Here is a 16424-nt window from a genome sequence, read left to right as displayed (position 1 = left end):
CTCCATGATTCACACCAGCCACATGACCGTTGCCTATGAGTCGTTCCCATTTGTTTCTCCTAGTTTTGCCATTTTGTATGTCCTGCCTTGGGACAGGTAAGAAAGGGGGCCTCCATACATAGGCGTCACGTAGGCTTCCAATTTTGTTAGTCACGCCAGGTAAGGGGTGGTTGCCACCTTTGTATTTAATTTGCACGGACAGAGTAGTTAGGCAAGCAGGCTTTTGTTTTCTTGGAATGTTAGTTAGTTTAGCGTGTGTTTCTCCCCCCCTCCCCCCTCCCCCCATCCCCTGCCCTTCCCTCAGCTGCTTGAGATTATTATTTTGGCAACACCCATGGTCCCCTGGCAGTGGCTTATTTTGCTTTGGTACGTTTTGACCCTTGTAAATAGCTTCATAAAAAAAGAACAAGAGTAAAAAGACATTCCGACTCTTAATCCTGCCAGTCTGCGCAAGAGGAGCGAAACCACTCACGGAGCTATGCAAAGCCGGCGACTGAACAGTAGTGATGGTGAGGTGAAGCCTCATGAGGCATTGAACCACTTGAGCCAAGTGGTTCGAGAAAGGGTTCATTTCTCAAAGCTTCATGTGCACACGAAACCACCTACTGGCCAAGTGTATAATCACAAGCAAGCTTTGTCTGAACCACAGGTTGTGCAATTTTTTTTTTCTGAAAATGGCATGGGTGTCATCAGGCAGATGACAGTGAAAGTGCTTGTGGAACTTGGAAAAGGGCATAGATCAGGGGTGCTCACACTTTTTCAACATGCAATCAGTAAAAGTATGTTTACGTTAAGGTGTTTTGCAGCACATAGGTTAGGGATTGTGTGTGTGTGTGTGTGTGTGTGTGTGTGTGTGTGTGTGTGTGTGTGTGTGTGTGTGGAACGCAGACGTTTTGCTAGCAGCATCTCCCAGGATCTCCGGCGCGTCTGCTGTGCGTGCGCAGTTTGAAGCGCATTTTCCGAGCGAGGCGTCTCCATCAGTTTACGCGAGGATTGCAAGCTCACGCAACAACCCCGGTAGTTTCGCATGTAGTTAAAGAAAACAACAGCGAAACTCTTTTTGCTGTCCCTGTCTGGTCTCATACAAAATGCAGGTATCTAAAGTATACATTGATTTTGTTCATTATGGTTTCTGATTTAAAATGAAATCTGCTTTATGTCTACTTTATTTGATCTGAACAGTGCCGAAGCCGATACATCACATTTACGTTTCACTGTAAAACCCAGCACATATAAAAACAAAATCCCTCTGGTCGACTGGCAGATGTAATAACTTGGACATTGATGTACAGGACAGGGGGCTCCATCCTATCACCTATCCTCTACTCACTCTTTCCCTAAACTCTCCAAACTAAATGCTATCTAGTCTCCAAACTATAAATGCTATCTAAAATCTAGTAATCCAAACTCTCAACTGACTGCAACTCTCCTACAAAAACCCACAAATTGAATGGAGCCTGAGGGGTCTATATAGCCGTTAAACCTCGCGGCAAAATCTGAACCACTTCCCGAAGCAATCACGTGGTACAGCGGGGCGGCGAGGTTTCGGACGTCATCATTTTTGGCTCCTCCCCTAAACGAAGCAAGCCTCGATACGCGCTTCGCGGAAACTATGGGCTGAAATATGTTCAAAATTCAAATTCGCTTCTCAAAATTCAGTTTCAATTGACTGTGACCGACATCCGGGTGCTTGGAGGATGAAGGGGAAGAGCAATTGAGCTCCTCTTCGGCCAATCAGCACTTACTTTTGTACACTTACGTTGATGGTATGTGCTGTGTTTTACATTGGCCGAAGAGGTGTGCTGTGTATGTGAGCTCAATTGCTCTTCCCCTTCATCCTCCAAGCACCCGGATGTCTGTCACAGTAAATTGAAACTGAATTTTGAGAACTGAACTTGAATTGTGAGAACTGAATGTGAAGATGTCTAGACAGTTGGATTTTCAGTGACAATCAATTTTTTTTAATTGAATTTCGATTTCAAATTTTACTCTTCAAATACAGTTTTTCAATGCAATGATTCAAATTTAACACTACAATTTCAAATTATGTGATTCAAATTCAAAATTTTAATTCAATTATTCGCATGTAGCTATTCAAATTCAAATGTAAATGATTCAAATTCAGTTTCTGGTGGCACATATTTCAGCCCATACTAAACTATCATACGACGGTCCTTTCTGTGAGGGTTTTTTTTGTAATTTTTTTTTAACACTTAAAAACACTTAAAAATAACAACATACTCTAAGGGACACAGCGTTTGGGTGTGAAACTGGAGGGTGATTATTGTGTATTGTCACTGTGCTGCAGGAGGAGGCTGCCAGCAGTTGGAGGACAAACGCCCACAACAACAGGAAAGAGGTGCAAAATAATCCTCAGTTTCTACAGTCACACCATCGCAGGTAGTAAAACAACTCACAATCAGCGCCACTCTTTGGTGCAACGCTGCTCACACCATTGAGAACAAAATGAGCATGGGTCAATTTTTTGGTTTATTTATTTTTTATTCATTCAGTAAAAAAAACTTTTTCTTTCCTCATTTTTCATCGACTCTTCAGACACAATAGTAATTAAGTGCAAAGATGACCGTAAGAACCAAGCCCTTCCTCTTGGATTGTAAACATTATTGCATAACAGTGGCCTGGCAAGCTGCACAGCAGTGTTGCGATGTCTGGAAACACTATTGAGTCATCAGCGGTGCCTGAATGAATGTTCAAAAGAAAATTCCTGAAATGTGCGGCATTTAAGAGTGCACTTTTCTTCTCAAACCGCAATCTGCTTAAGGAAATAATTCAAAAGGCAAAAATGCAGCAAAAAAAAGTGGAAATTCAGTCGGTAAATAGCTTTGTCTCTGTTTTGAACTAGTGACCAACCATACATAAGGACCATATACTTTACAAAAGTACGAAGAAAAAAACATTTCAAGGTAAACCTGGAAATAAAAGCACACAAATTCACATTTTTGCAGTTCAAACACTGCAGCACCTACATGTAGAGTGGTTCACGGCTACATTATTAGCTACCACATGACCTCTACTGGTCATTGTTTTTTTGGGGTTTTTTTTGTTGTAAAGATCATGCTTAATCAAAGAAGCTTTTCTTTTTTAAAGAAGATGCCATCTTCTGTACACAATGAAATGACTACAAACTCAACTTTTATAAAAAACAACAACAAACAAATAGAAAACATAAAAAGTGAAAATCACCAAGCATACCTGCAAATATAAATGCATCTTGGTTCATACTAAGAAAATATTATATTTAAGACAGACATATATATTTGGTCCACAGGTTGATGTTTTCCCATCCCTGATTTTTTTTGTGTGTCTCGCTCACGAGTGGTGCACGCAAACAGCCACTCATTTTCTGTAGAACCTCTTCCACTACACAGCAGCGTTGTTCAATATGCCTGGAACAGAGGCAACGACACACCACATGTAAGTTATCATCATGAGCTTTCAACGCTGTCGCTGCCACCATACTTGTTGCTTAAGCTGCTCATTATGCACATTAGACAATGAGGTCATGTACAACTTTAAGGACAGCTAATAATGATTGGACGCCAAGATAGATATTTTCTTTTACATATGCGCTTGTACTTTTGTTTTTTGTTTTGTTTGTTTGTTGTACTTTGTGTTTTTTTCACCTATTCAAATCAGTGTTAATATAATGAAGGCAAAGAAAACAATCGATAGATTATATGGATTGAATAACTGATAGCGGCAGCTCTGGAGGATGGATCAAAATATTCCTTGTTCAAGCAGGTACTGGAATGAAGGACAAGGAGTTGCCCTTTTCACATTTTGACTATTTAGTTTCACCTATTTGAATAACTGTTTAATCTAGTCAGAGACAATGACTGATTAAACTATTCTAAAATTTAAAATGTAATATAATGGATAGCTGCAGCTCGAGTTTGGTCTCAGCCAGTATTAGCCTCCCAACTGAATGTTATTGATACATTTTGTACTGCAGGTTTGGAATTTGGATTTTTTTTTTTTTCTTCAGTTGCTTAATTTGCTTCACCACTTTAGCTCCAACCCATATTTAATTGTTGCAGTTCATCACGTTGGTATTCAGGTGCAGAGAATATTTGCTCATTCGCTACCTTGCAGGACCTGGCAGACCTCGTTGGGCAGGTCATCCATGTCCCGCAGGTCTTGCCACAGGTGTTGCAACGTGGCCTCGCCCTGCCGCCTCGTGTTCTTCCACAGCACCAGCATCTTCAGCTTCTGCATGGTCACGTCCTTCTCCGCCTCCTGAATGTTGTCCAGCTGACTCGAGCTTAATCCGAGATGGATGGCCACCTGCTTCCACTCCTTGCCCAGCTGCTTGGCCACCTTCAGCAGCTCCTTCTCCGACACGTCGCCGCTCTCGTTGCGTCCTGCTGTCCTCACGCCGTCTGGGAAACAACACGCAGGATAAAAGATAAAAATGGGACTTCTAGAAGGAGCCTGCTGCCATGGCTGGCAAATACTACAAAATCCGTTACCTGATTCGTCCTGCCAGCGAGCTCTTTTAATGCCCACTTCCTCCTCTGATTGGCTGCTGTTTCTCTGCCGACCTATATATAGATAGATAGATAGTTTGTAAACAAAAATATCAATTTAATGTAAAAAGAAAACCAGTGTAACGAGAATCTTGAAAGGGAGCAGAAAGAAGAACAATCTTAGCAGAAAGACGAAGAATCTTCTAAACCAGGGGCGTCAAACTCATTTTGGTTCACGGGCCACATAGAGGAAAATCTCTTCCCAAGTGGGCCGGACCGGTAAAATCATGGCATGGTGATTATAACGCAAAAATAACAACTTCCTGTTGTTTTCTTTGTTTTACTTCGTGTTCTTTGAGCACTCTGCATCAGTGTTGCCAACTCCTCAGTAAGGAAAGTCACTATTGGCTGTCCTGAAAGTCGCTAGAAGTAACGTAACAACACCAGGAAAAGTCGCTAGAGTTGTCGGCAGTCGCTTTTGACCAAAAAAAAAGTCGCCACGGGGAGAATAGCGACTTTTTTTGTTGGAGAAAGTCGCCAAGTTGGCAACACTGCTCTGCATCAGCTTTGTCTGTTTCGACAGAGACATTGTGAGGCAATGAGGGCAGCCAATAGGAGACGTGAGTGGCTGTACTTGTGCCAATTTGCTCAGCCCCAGTATTGAGTTTGTTTGCGAAGCAGGAACGATATTGCGACACCAAGTGGGCACATTTAGAACAGCATTTCCTTTCATTGAGAAATTGCAGTTTTTATATGTTGTAAAATCATCTTGCGGGCCGGAAGAAAACAGTTCTGATCCGGCCCGCGGGCCGTATGTTTGACACCCCTGTTCTAAACAGACAGACAGACAGACAGATGTGCACATTTCAGGTGTAAGTTACACAACAATTTCAGGCCAAAAGATGAACGAGCTCACCGTGTGTCCTTTTCCTCGATTTTGTCTGCGACTTATCCACACAGTCCTCTGTGACAACAGAAAACAGTCAAATCATAACCCCACAGTCCTTGAGTCCTAGAGTGTTGAGCAGGTTTCGACTGCGCTCTAAAGGCCAACTGATCCAAAAGAGACCAGGAAATGCTGCCCTTCTAGTTGAAGGAAGCCACAAGCAGATCCTGACTGACCTAAGTGACAGATAAATTATGAAGTTTTTTTTTGTTTTGTTTTGTTTTTAACTCGCCTCAGTCTCACATCCATTATTACATAGAAGCTTGGCTTTCATAAGACACTGAGGCTCATACGCTGCGTTCCCAGTGTCACGAGGCCTCACTTGGGCCTGGATTAACAGGATGAAAGGCAGTAAAGCGGGCAGCCGTACCTTCTCTGATGGTGGCTGTCCACACCATCTCCTCTGTGACGGTCTCGATGAGAGACAGCTTAAAGGGGGGCGGCTGCTCGAAGAAGGCCTCAAAGTAGCCTTTCATCTTGGTCACGGCCATGGTGAATTTCAGGTCCTGCCAAGAGCCACAAGAGTTACTTGAATAACCCTTCAGCGCCGCGACAACACAACGCCTCGGCTTCTTGAAGGCCCACCTGAGGTCTGATCTCTCCCTCCGGCTCGCTCATGAGCCGGTACGTCCCCTCGGCCAGTTCACAAGTGGGAGACTTATCGATCCGGAAGTAGCGACACCGGTAGCCGCGCACTTGTTTGGCGATATCCTGTGACGTGACGACAGGAGAACATGGCAAGATGTTAGCCAGCGGCCGGGCAACGCTGTGCCAACGTCCAAAACATTTCACGACAAAGAAGAGGAGGAGAGGAAAGGAAAATAAGCACGGCAATATTTTCTTCTTGTAGTTTTCATTTTGACAGCAAAATGTGATTTAGTTTTAGTCATCGTGTGTTGACTAAAAGTTTATTTAGTTTTAGTCATAATTTAATCATCTAAATTGTTTTAGTTGACGAAATATCATAATCATTTTAGTTGCAGCACATTTTGTCGATTCTTGATATCTTTGCGCCACAGCTTGAACAAAGTGTTTTATTGTCTTTCATATCAAATGTGAAGTGCGTCCAAATGTCCTGTGGCGTCTTCCTCCCCAGTTGTTGACATTCGGTCTCAAATTTCTAAATCCATATTGTTTTGAAGCCCATCAGTAAAGTAGTGTAAAACCGCTGGCATTTCATTCACCCCTTTTTCATCGCAATGTTCTGGAATTTGCAGAAATACAAAGACATGAACCCACGGCCCGCATGGTTTCTTGGCACCTTTATATTGGCATTCAACACTAATGGGACTTCCAAAATTGTATTTGACTTAGAACAAACTCCAAAATCCTTTTTACTTTTTCATCCAAAAAAAAAAAAAAAGAAAAGAAATTCCACTACAGCCCTTGGCAATGATGTCATGATCTTTCAAGGAGGGGGACGTCAACTCATTCAGTTATTTTCAAATAACCACTTCCTCAATATCTTCCCAAAAGAATTTGTAAACATTTGCAGACAGCCCGTGGGGCATTCCTTTGAAAAAAAAGTTATTTTCATCCAGTTGGCAAATTTCAATTTCAGACTCAAGAAAAATGAAAAACATAAAATTAAAAAATGAAGGATTCCAAAATAACAGAAGTTTGACAAATTTTCTTAAAAAGTTCTCACGCGACCAACAGCAAATCGAAAACAAAACAAAAATGGGACAGAACCATTTTCAGAGGCGTTTTCTATTAATTGCATTTCCTTTAAAGAATTAAATCCATTTCCAAATCCTTCGAAAGACTGGAAAGCAGGGACAACGCAAAACCAAAATCCATGTGTACTCACCTTGATCTCTGATGAACTGTTGGGGGCGAGGTAGACATGGAAAATATAGTTGTTGTTGTTGGCGCCCTGCTGTTTGTAGACCATGACCACCCCATGGTGCTGCACTGCCTCGCTGCTTTGGAAAATGGGGCCGACGGGCGACAGAGACGTTACGTTCCACTTGACGTGGCTTCCCGAGTGGTCCACCGTCGGCTCGATGAGTGGCCCGCCGTTCTTGATGTGCAGCACTTTGAAGGTCATCTCACTGTCTGGATCTGTGCAAAGGTCACAGAAGGAAAGGGTTTTCAGGCTGCAGAGGTCCGGGAATGATACGCTAAGATGCATCGTCAATAAAAGGGTTACAATACTCTGGTTGGGCATCGTCTGAATTTGAACCATTCCGGTTCCGATTCTTCATTTCGATTCCAGTTCCAATACAATTTTTAGATTCTGACTCTTTAAGAGGTGGGTTCAAAAAAGTTTCTGTGTTTTGAATGAGCTAGCTTATGGCTAGCCAGAGGTCTTTCCCAGAGGTGTTTTATCATATTGGTCGTGCACCCACCTCTGCATAATAAATTTCATTAACACGTTATGATCTGTGCACTCGTGTCATTTACTTATATTTATTTATTTGATTAGGACAATGCACATTAATTGACATGTCAGAAAAAAGAATTAACGTAAATATGGTGTAGTTGTGACAGCTTCTGACATGAGCTGCCAGTGAGTTCCAGGACTGTGTTCCTCTGGTGGACTCCACCATCTGGCCAAATCTAGTTCTGTGCCGTTGCACATGAATGTCCCCTCTACTCAGAGCCTTGGTGTTTACTTTGGTCACTTTGGCTTCTTCGTCTGGTATTAAAAGCCATTCAAATTAGGGATCGAAATTTAAAAATTTGAACGATTCCGAGAGAATTGGAACGTTCGTCCCGGTCCCCATCGATGTTCGATGCCCAACTCTTATAGGCCGTGCGAATATATAACTTATTCATCACGGCGGACAACTCTGTCAATAACTCTCACCAGCGAGGCAGACTGAGTGGGGAAACTGTATGGACTTGAGGACCGAGGCCTCCTTATCCACCGTGTCCACGTTGAAGATGGGCCCGGCGAACTTCCAGGAGCCTTTGATGAAGGCGCTGTACTTGGACCAGGATAAGATGGAGTACTGCACGGTGACCGGCTCCGAGGTTTCAAACACCAGGCCAGTGACGGAGCACTCGAACGTGCCCTCGCCGTCCAGGCGGACCCTGGGAGGCAGGGGGGAGACACACACCGACAAAGTGAGGGATGCTGCATCCATAGGAGCAGGGAATTGAATGTGCACAGAGGGTCACACTCACTGCAAACGGCCCTTGGCGAGCCTCCTGGGGATCACACACTCATTGTTCTGGCTCTGTCAGACAAGGAAGAGGATATGACATCATCATCATCACAGTGAAACCACTGTGCACCTGTATTAATGTCATTTCAATGGATCCTTTTGCCTTTGTTTTCCAGGCTCACCTGTTGAGCCGCTTTGCATCTTTCACAGCACACCTTGAGCGTCATCTCTTCTGCGGCAGAAAAGAAAAAGGTCAACCTCCCATCTGTTTGTTCAATGTCATTTAGCACCACATGTCACGTGTTTTACCTTTCTCAATTGAATCCTCAGGATCAGGTCCAGCAGCTGTAATAAAAAAGGCACAAAAAAAAATCCAGTTTAATTATTAGATAATAAAAAAAATCTTTTTTTTTTATTAAAAAAATAAAGTTTATATCGAGCTCAGGGTTTTGCCATGTTTAAAATGGATATTCATTTCCACACTCTGGGGCGACCAACATGGACTGAACATGTCATGTCACTGTAGCTGTGGTTGCAAACCACAGAGGACCTAAAAATAGTTAAAGCTGCAAGCAGCGTTGTAGGGACTGAGCCCGCGCGACCGGCTCCCACCGACGGCCCCCTAACACCTGCCAACTTAACTCTAATTTTTGAATGTCGACAAACAGGAAGTGACTTGGAAGTCACTTTGAGCTGAGACAAGAAGACAGCCTCAATGGGCGCAAATGGATTCAGTGTGTGTAGGGCAGCTATTCGTTGCTCTGTCGGTGGCGCCGTTTGTCTGATCCGTCTGATACTTTGTATCAAACGGATTTTTGCCCTTGCAAAATACCAGTTTGTTTCGAACTGGTATTCCGCAGGCTCAGTCCCTAATGACACCATGAAATGGAAATTCAGTAGTTGACAAACAGGACTGTGAGTGCTTGGACAGTCTGAGTTGTCACAGAAGAGTCGCTTATGGAGGACTGGCGGCAGTGACCCACTAACTGGTAACTCACTAACCGCCAGGCAGAGTGGATGACAATGATCACATTAGGATTGGAAAAAAATCATAAATGATAATCTCTACTATTAATAAATATCAATATTTGAGCGATATTTGGTTAGCAAGAATAATCAATATTCTAAACAAGCACCAACAGATCAACATTTAAGCAGCGTTTCTCAATTGGTGGGTCGCAACCCAAAAGAGGCTTTGTGGGCAGTTTCTCCTTTTTTTTTTTTTTAATACATGTATGTTTATATATAAATGTTGGGCATTTATTTTGCAGCACATAAAACTTGGTGTAATAATTTCAATAATTTTTTACTAGGCATGACAGAAAGTGGGCTAACATTTTTATTTTAGTGGGATAAATTTGTGTTGTGACTTCAGGATAAGGTAAAGAATGTGGGTAGTGGGAACAACTGGTCATAAAGCAACAGCCATCCTTGATTTGTTTTTGTTTTTTTAAAGTAAGTGAGTATAGTGACCATATACTCTCATGCCGCAATGTGGCTTCTCTCGCTTTGCCTCCTCATCGTCTGAAAAAAACAAAAAAAAACAAAAGTCAAAGCGTCAAATGGAACCAAAATTGCTGTTGAACAAAAAGTGATTGTGTGGATGTGCCGCTGACGGCCCTCACCTGCTTCTCCTTCATCTCTCTGAGCACAGGCCTCTGGTCAGAGTCAAGAGAAAAGACAGGGAGGGTGAGACCACACAAAACTGGTAAAAATGAACGAGCTTCACTGAAAAGGAAGGAGATGCCTCTGCTCTGCTCTGCTGTCTCACGCTTATGAACTTGGCCAAACCTCTCCAAAGGTTTATCGGATCCATGTGGAAACATTCAGGTCACGTGAGCTGCACATCTGCGTATCTATTGGCCAGATTCAGAAAAGACTAAAACCACCCTGAGCGCGTTGAGCAATTCGAAAAAATCCTTCAGAACGGTGCCATTTCCAAAAAAAAAATCCCTAATGTGAATTTCTTATCGCACCATATAATGTTTTATGGAAAAGCGCTCACTGCCTGTATGTACAGTATTTTGTTAGCTAGTTTTTGCTAACACCTAATGACAGATTGAATTGGTTCTGGGGTGGAGCTTAACTGGTCTGAGCGGGACTCTGGTCGTGTCCGCCCCATGGATGTATCGTAAGAACTGGACAACGGACTGGCAATATGGCGGCGGGCCGATTTTTCCCAGTTGCCACTTGAGGTACTGCAGCTAAAAAATCCCATGTGCCCAAATAACATTTTCCCCATAGACCTCAATACAAAAATAAACGCATTTAAAACAGCAGACAGAATGACTGTCACCTGAAACGCGACACATAGCAAATCTTTCTATTGTAGACTTGTCAGTTATGGTCTTTTAGTCGTGCCACAAAATTACTCAATGAGCTCGTTCTGATTGGCTGCGTCCTGACGTGTCTGTAAGTGACACTCTCCAGGATTGTTCTGATTGGCCAAATAGATCATGTGAGTTACAGAGGCATGATATGAAGTAACAATACTTTGCATGCTCTATGGGTCCATATGTGCTGGGTGAGCAACTTCATTGAAATGAATGGGCCGCCATCTTGGAGAATATGACGCTGAAATATCCGTGAGTGAGGTGTGCTTCTCACCAGAGTCCCCGCTCTCCTCCTCTACTACTTTTTCTTCTTCTTCTTCTTCTTCATCGCCACCTTCCTCCTCTGAGCTGTCGTCACTGGACGATCCAGCGGTGTCTGTTTCAATGAGACAAAGTGAAAAGAGGGATGTATGAGTCACATTTCTGCCACCAAGCGGAGGAGACGAGTCTCAGTGTTGCCCGACGCTCACCTGAGCTGCTGCTTTCCGCATCAGCCAGATGACCTGCAGAAAGGCAGAAGTGACGGTGAGGCCAGTGCCGTTTGGGAACACCGGGAAGCAACAAGCTCCAAACATGTCGGATTTTTTTTATTATTATTATTATTATCTAAATGCCAGTAAAGTGAGGAAATGGGTATCTAATTAACAACCAGTTTGCCCAGTCTTTCCATTCACATCCCACTACTGACATTAACATCAACATCAAGGGAATTTACCTCCACACACCTGCTGCTCACTGGATTTTTTGTAAATCCTTGATATGGTTGCGTGTGAAAAATCCCAGTTTGTGAAACACTGACACCAACAACAGTGCCATGTCCGGAGCCACATCAATCCCTTTCCTTCCTCATTCTGATGCTGGCTTTGAACTTCAGCCAGCTGTCTTCAGGGGGACTACGCGGCTGAGTGTGTCAAGTTTCGGCCATGTGATTGACTCATTCGTCATCTGTGGTAACAGACAGTTTCGCCTAATGAAGTGGACTGTTAATGTTTTTTTTTTTTTTTTAAATAACAATGACAATTCAAGTAATATCAATGCAGTGACCTGAAGTAACCTGAACTGCAGTTCGTGCGTGTTTTCGCTCCTCGGACACACTGGCTGCTACGGAGACGTTTCACAGCTTGTGCGGATCCATCAGATCCCCCACACCTCCACCACCACCACCACCATCCTCAGGTGAACCGTGACGCCCCGCAGAGGGGCCACGGTGACGGGTGGCCCCGGCGTCTGCGCCACTTTCTCCACTCAGCCATCTGGCCCGCTGCCTGGCGCCTCTAATGGATGGAGGCCGTCCTGGGCGGCCTGCGCAGTTTTATCTTGGACTAACAAGCAGATGCTGCCGTCGCTGCTTCCTCGCGGCGCCGTCCTCATCAATCTCCCCCCCCCCCCCCCGCCCCATCTACACTCTCTGCCGGCCTGTCCGCGTCGCCCGTCTCTGCACTCGCTCTCCCTCCCCACTTCATTTTTTTTTTTTTGCCTCCCCCGTGTCCTCACATGCCTCCCTTGGCCAATATCTCCACCACCGCCTCCTTTTGCCAGCAGACATCCCTCTCCGCTCTGGCACGGCCGCTTTCCTCCATCATAGCGACAAACAAGGTGGAGGAAGCGCGCGCGCGCAAGCACGCACCTGCTCTGCAAGTGTACAAGCAAGCAAGGAAGTTTAAACAGTTGCGTGGATGCTGCCTGCCCCCTGCTGGTAGAAAGGCAGGTTACATTAGAGAGGCTGAATTTTTTTTCTTACTTTTCCTCCCATGTGTTCGACACAAAACTTTGTCTTATTTTTTGTGCAAGCCAGCCTTTTTTTTTTTTTTTTTTTTTTTTTTACTGAATTTTGACCAAATGTATTCTTTATTTATGTTTTTGCGTGTATTTCTTAACATTCTAAATTATGCGTCATATTCCTTGCTGCTAGAAATGCAATGACAACTTTCGTAATCCTGTGAATGAGTGAGTCTGTGCCTTTTTTTAGATTCCCTTTCACTGTATTATATTCACTTTTATGTGACAGGAAGCACTGTAGTTGTAATTTTCTGACTAGTTTTATTTTAAATAAATAAATCTAATATCTTTGTCACATATCTATGAGACAATAGCTGACAAAGCACAGCCATAAAATTTCAATTCAAAATAAATGCCTGGATTGAGAGGACTGCAGTTGTTATAAAGAGGAAGGAAGAAATCACTGTGTTACCACCACTTTTTAATATCAGGTCAACAACAAGTTCTCTTCACAGTTGGAATAAAATAGTTTTGCGGGATTAAAAAAATGTGAAGTAAAAGAAAATCTTAGACTCAAAATAGTTTGGGAGGTATTTGGAGAAACCATTCGGAGAAGCAACTCAATGTTGTGAGAGTTTTGTGAGTTTGCAACACTGCATGAAGAGTCTGGTTAGCAAGAAGACATTGACAAATTAACTCCTTTAAAAATACTGAAAACAAGTCGGGGAAGTTGTTGGACAATCACAACCGGCAGCAAGAGCAACACAAGACAACGACGGCAAAGTGAAACAAGGAGTGATGTTTAGTGAGATGTTTACCTTTGTTTTCCAGCGTGGGGATGTCCCCATCTCTGTGAAGCAGAGGAGATAACAGTCAGACTTTAACCAGGGCAGAGCACACACACGCACCACTCCCGAAATTGGCTTCAGTGATGGAAGCATTTTGGGGTCTGGAATCTGAAGCTCTTAAAAGTGCAGCTGCAAGCTTTCGTGGTCCGAGCCACTTCTGCTTTCAAACAGGAACTCAAATCATCTAAATCACTTGAAACAGGAAACGCCTACATGCAGCCTGTGTGTCACTTTCTCACACGACCGACAAACGGCCTCAGATAATGAATGATGGGTTTCTGCTGTGACCCACTTCCAAAGCAGAAACACAGCACGGGAGGGGCGTTACGTGCTGTCGTTTTCTTTTTTGCTTTTGAAGCAACACTATGGACTTTTTCTACCTGGAAGTGCAAGTTCGTAATCTGGAGGATGGCGCCCTGCAGTTTGCACAGCGCACCCTGCTGTTGTGTAAGGGTATTATCTAACTTTAGTCTCCTGCTCAGCGCCCTATTGGCAGAGCACACCTGTCCATGATGCCATGTTGCACATCTAAAGCCATCCAACGCTAGAGACAAGCTTAAAGGGCTCATATTACACGCTGCAGTGGAGTTGCAAGTCTGATTATTAATGGTAATCCTGACCAATCCCAGCTCCAGATCAATAGCGACGTCGTCTAAACAGAATATTCCCCTGGATCTGTTTACATGCACTCAGTCGCCCTGGAATGCCAAACGCAAACACAATGAGTCACGTCCGAGTATCATCATGGTGAAGACGTCGCGTCAGACTGGAGCAACCTGTCTCAGCATCAACAAGAGGCAACACGTCCCAGACCCACGCTTGGGGACAAGTGTAAGAGCTTGCAACCAGCTGGCAAGAAAGTAGGTCAGAAGCTTCCCCCCTGTGTATTCATTAAAAGGCAAACTGAGTGATCAGAACTGGAAAAATTTAACCGGCAGAGGAACTGAGGACTGTGAACCCAGAGCCAGTTGTACACTTTCATTCTAGCATCTGTTCATCAGTTTCCTTTGGTGCCAAACTTTGCTCAACCAGGAAACGCTGTCTTCCTCAACGTCAACCACCTTAGGGGGTAGGGCTTATTGTCTCTTCCTTTTAGAGAAATTGTGGATTTGCATGCCCTGTAAACATGAAACCGACTTGCGGAGTGAGTTCGGGACACCTCCCCAGACAGCCGTATCGCTCTGCAAGCAGTAAAGTTGAAATGATAACAAGCTCCTGTGTCAGGGTGTCAGCCAGTGTCTGGCTCACAGATAAAACGACAATATTTACATGTTTCCAATGTTGTATTTACAACTTACAATGAACACGGGGGAGAGAGGACACCTGTGATGAGCAAAACAACAAACTCAAGTTGGGTCCCAAAGAGCATCCGACCCTTCACGGCCCTCAGCTGTTTATTTCTCACTCCACTACTTTCACTGTAATTGTTGGCCGTGTGAAAATGCGTTTTGCAGGGGGAAGAGATGCAACATTTCAAAAATGAATAAATTATACATTAATTAATTAACTTTAGTTCGTTGTATTTCTTGTATTTGCCTGCCTCTGTGTTACCCTGGCGTGAGCATAAAAGTGTCACACGGTTTGTTTATCAGTTACATCGACAATAAAACCGAGAAGACAATGAGATTTTCACTTTCACCTCGTCAAATGTGTCTCCCGGCGGCCCACGGTCAACTGACACATCGACGTGCGTGTGACGAGGCGAGTTTGAATTTCAAGGGATTGAAAGCAGAAGTTAGATTGAGCCACGCGGTGTTTATCTCCGCCACTGCTAGTGTGCGCGAGATGAACCTCTGAACGTCGCCATTGTTTTCCTCGTACTTCCCCGTCAGACTAGATACTCATTGACTAGCGTGTCTCCTTGGCTGCTTTGTTGTTGTTCGTCTGCGCGCGCGCGCGCGCACGTGTGTGTGTGTGCGCGCGCGTCTCTTTACATGTAGCGTGCACATCTAGACCACCCACCCCCTCCTAAAAAAACAAAAACAAACATTGAGCCGTAACCGCGTCCTCGTTTTCACTTCCCATACCCACAAACAGATGCTAACACCGCACTACTTCCTGTGTTCGCGCGAAGCCGCCGCTCTGCTCCGTCGTGACACTGCAGGGTTGAACAACAGCGGATCCACAAACGCAATTTTTTGTTTGTTTGTTTGTTATTGTTTAGTTTATTGTTTTATTTGTACTCTAGGTATGAGGAAAGGATTGCACTAGGACTGCTGAGCCTTACCCGTCCTCCAGATGAGAAGCAGCCCCGCTGTTCGCCATCCGCGCCACCATGGTTGCCCTGTAACCCAACACCACCCGCACGCTTCCACTTGGTTCGGCACCTGCGCGTAAAGGCACCTGAAAACGATCCGACCATCGGCTAGAGGTGCATCATCATCCGATCGGTTCTGATCCGATTCTTCAGCGATCGGTGAAGAAAGGCGAAGCCACGCGCTCTGCTATTGCACCTCCAAACTAACTCCGGCTGCTTTTGATCTAAGTGAGGATAGCAACAAGCCAGCAGAGCAGCGTGTGCGTCAATGTAGCCTTTCCGTTCGCATTCACAAACAATGTGGCTGCAGCAGCAGCACTGTGCGTGTACGACCAATAGATGTGTGCATCCTGCCGCTGGGTGGAGCTTCTTCCATCGGTAAAAGAGTCGGAGGCAACGGACGCTCGGCCAGTGGGCGGATCCAGCATCCTGCCTTCAGCAGCGTGGGGCTTTGCAAAGTCGCGCCAATGATTACTAGCTGGTATTTTTGTGCCTGTCTAGTAAGAAAGGGGTTTCATATACTAGAAATGCAAGTATTTGCAGAGAGAGGTGATAAGAGTGGAAACCAAATTGATTATTAAATGTTTTTAAAACAACTTTTCAGATCCCAAGATTTGCTTCCTTTAGGTTGTGAGCGGCTACTCATTGTGTGCACTGCAGGAAGTTGCACACATTCAGTATAAACGGGCCTTGTTCGGGAGCAGCCCACTTACCTCCCACA

General features: G+C 44.3%; 1 protein-coding gene across 2 annotated transcripts; it reads right to left on the bottom strand.

Annotated features, from left to right (window-relative positions):
- Positions 1 to 3590: 3590 nt before the first annotated feature.
- Positions 3591 to 16043, bottom strand: LOC142895295 (uncharacterized). 2 transcript variants are annotated; one of them, XM_076036206.1, is made up of 16 exons: positions 15674 to 16043; positions 13417 to 13448; positions 11350 to 11382; positions 11154 to 11255; positions 10172 to 10204; positions 10020 to 10070; positions 8856 to 8891; positions 8729 to 8778; positions 8566 to 8618; positions 8246 to 8472; positions 7244 to 7497; positions 6019 to 6144; positions 5804 to 5939; positions 5404 to 5451; positions 4491 to 4562; positions 3591 to 4400 (listed from the first exon to the last, which is right to left on the bottom strand). In XM_076036206.1, exons 1-16 carry the CDS (start codon positions 15721 to 15723, stop codon positions 4096 to 4098), a joined length of 1608 nt encoding a protein of 535 aa, XP_075892321.1. In that variant the 5' UTR covers positions 15724 to 16043; the 3' UTR covers positions 3591 to 4095. The 2 variants fall into 2 exon arrangements, with proteins under 2 accessions (XP_075892321.1, XP_075892322.1); XM_076036207.1 differs by having other exon boundaries at positions 8729 to 8775.
- Positions 16044 to 16424: the final 381 nt, after the last annotated feature.

Source organism: Nelusetta ayraudi, unplaced genomic scaffold, assembly GCF_046127955.1.
Source record: "Nelusetta ayraudi isolate G7.1 ecotype Tasmania unplaced genomic scaffold, CSIRO-AGI_Nayr_v1 ptg000048l, whole genome shotgun sequence".
Lineage (NCBI taxonomy): Eukaryota > Metazoa > Chordata > Actinopteri > Tetraodontiformes > Monacanthidae > Nelusetta > Nelusetta ayraudi.
Note: the sequence above shows the minus strand (reverse complement) of the source record. Positions and strands in the feature narration are given on the sequence as shown.

Bases quoted from the DNA above. Each gene is read 5' to 3' on its own strand.
- LOC142895295 (XM_076036206.1), bottom strand. From the start codon at position 15,723: ATGGTGGCGCGGATGGCGAACAGCGGGGCTGCTTCTCATCTGGAGGAC. The intron at 13,449-15,673 runs GTAAGGCTCAGC...TCTGCTTCACAG, and splicing joins GCTTCTCATCTGGAGGACGG to AGATGGGGACATCCCCACGC. The intron at 7,498-8,245 runs GTGAGAGTTATT...ACCTTTGCACAG, and splicing joins CCACTCAGTCTGCCTCGCTG to ATCCAGACAGTGAGATGACC.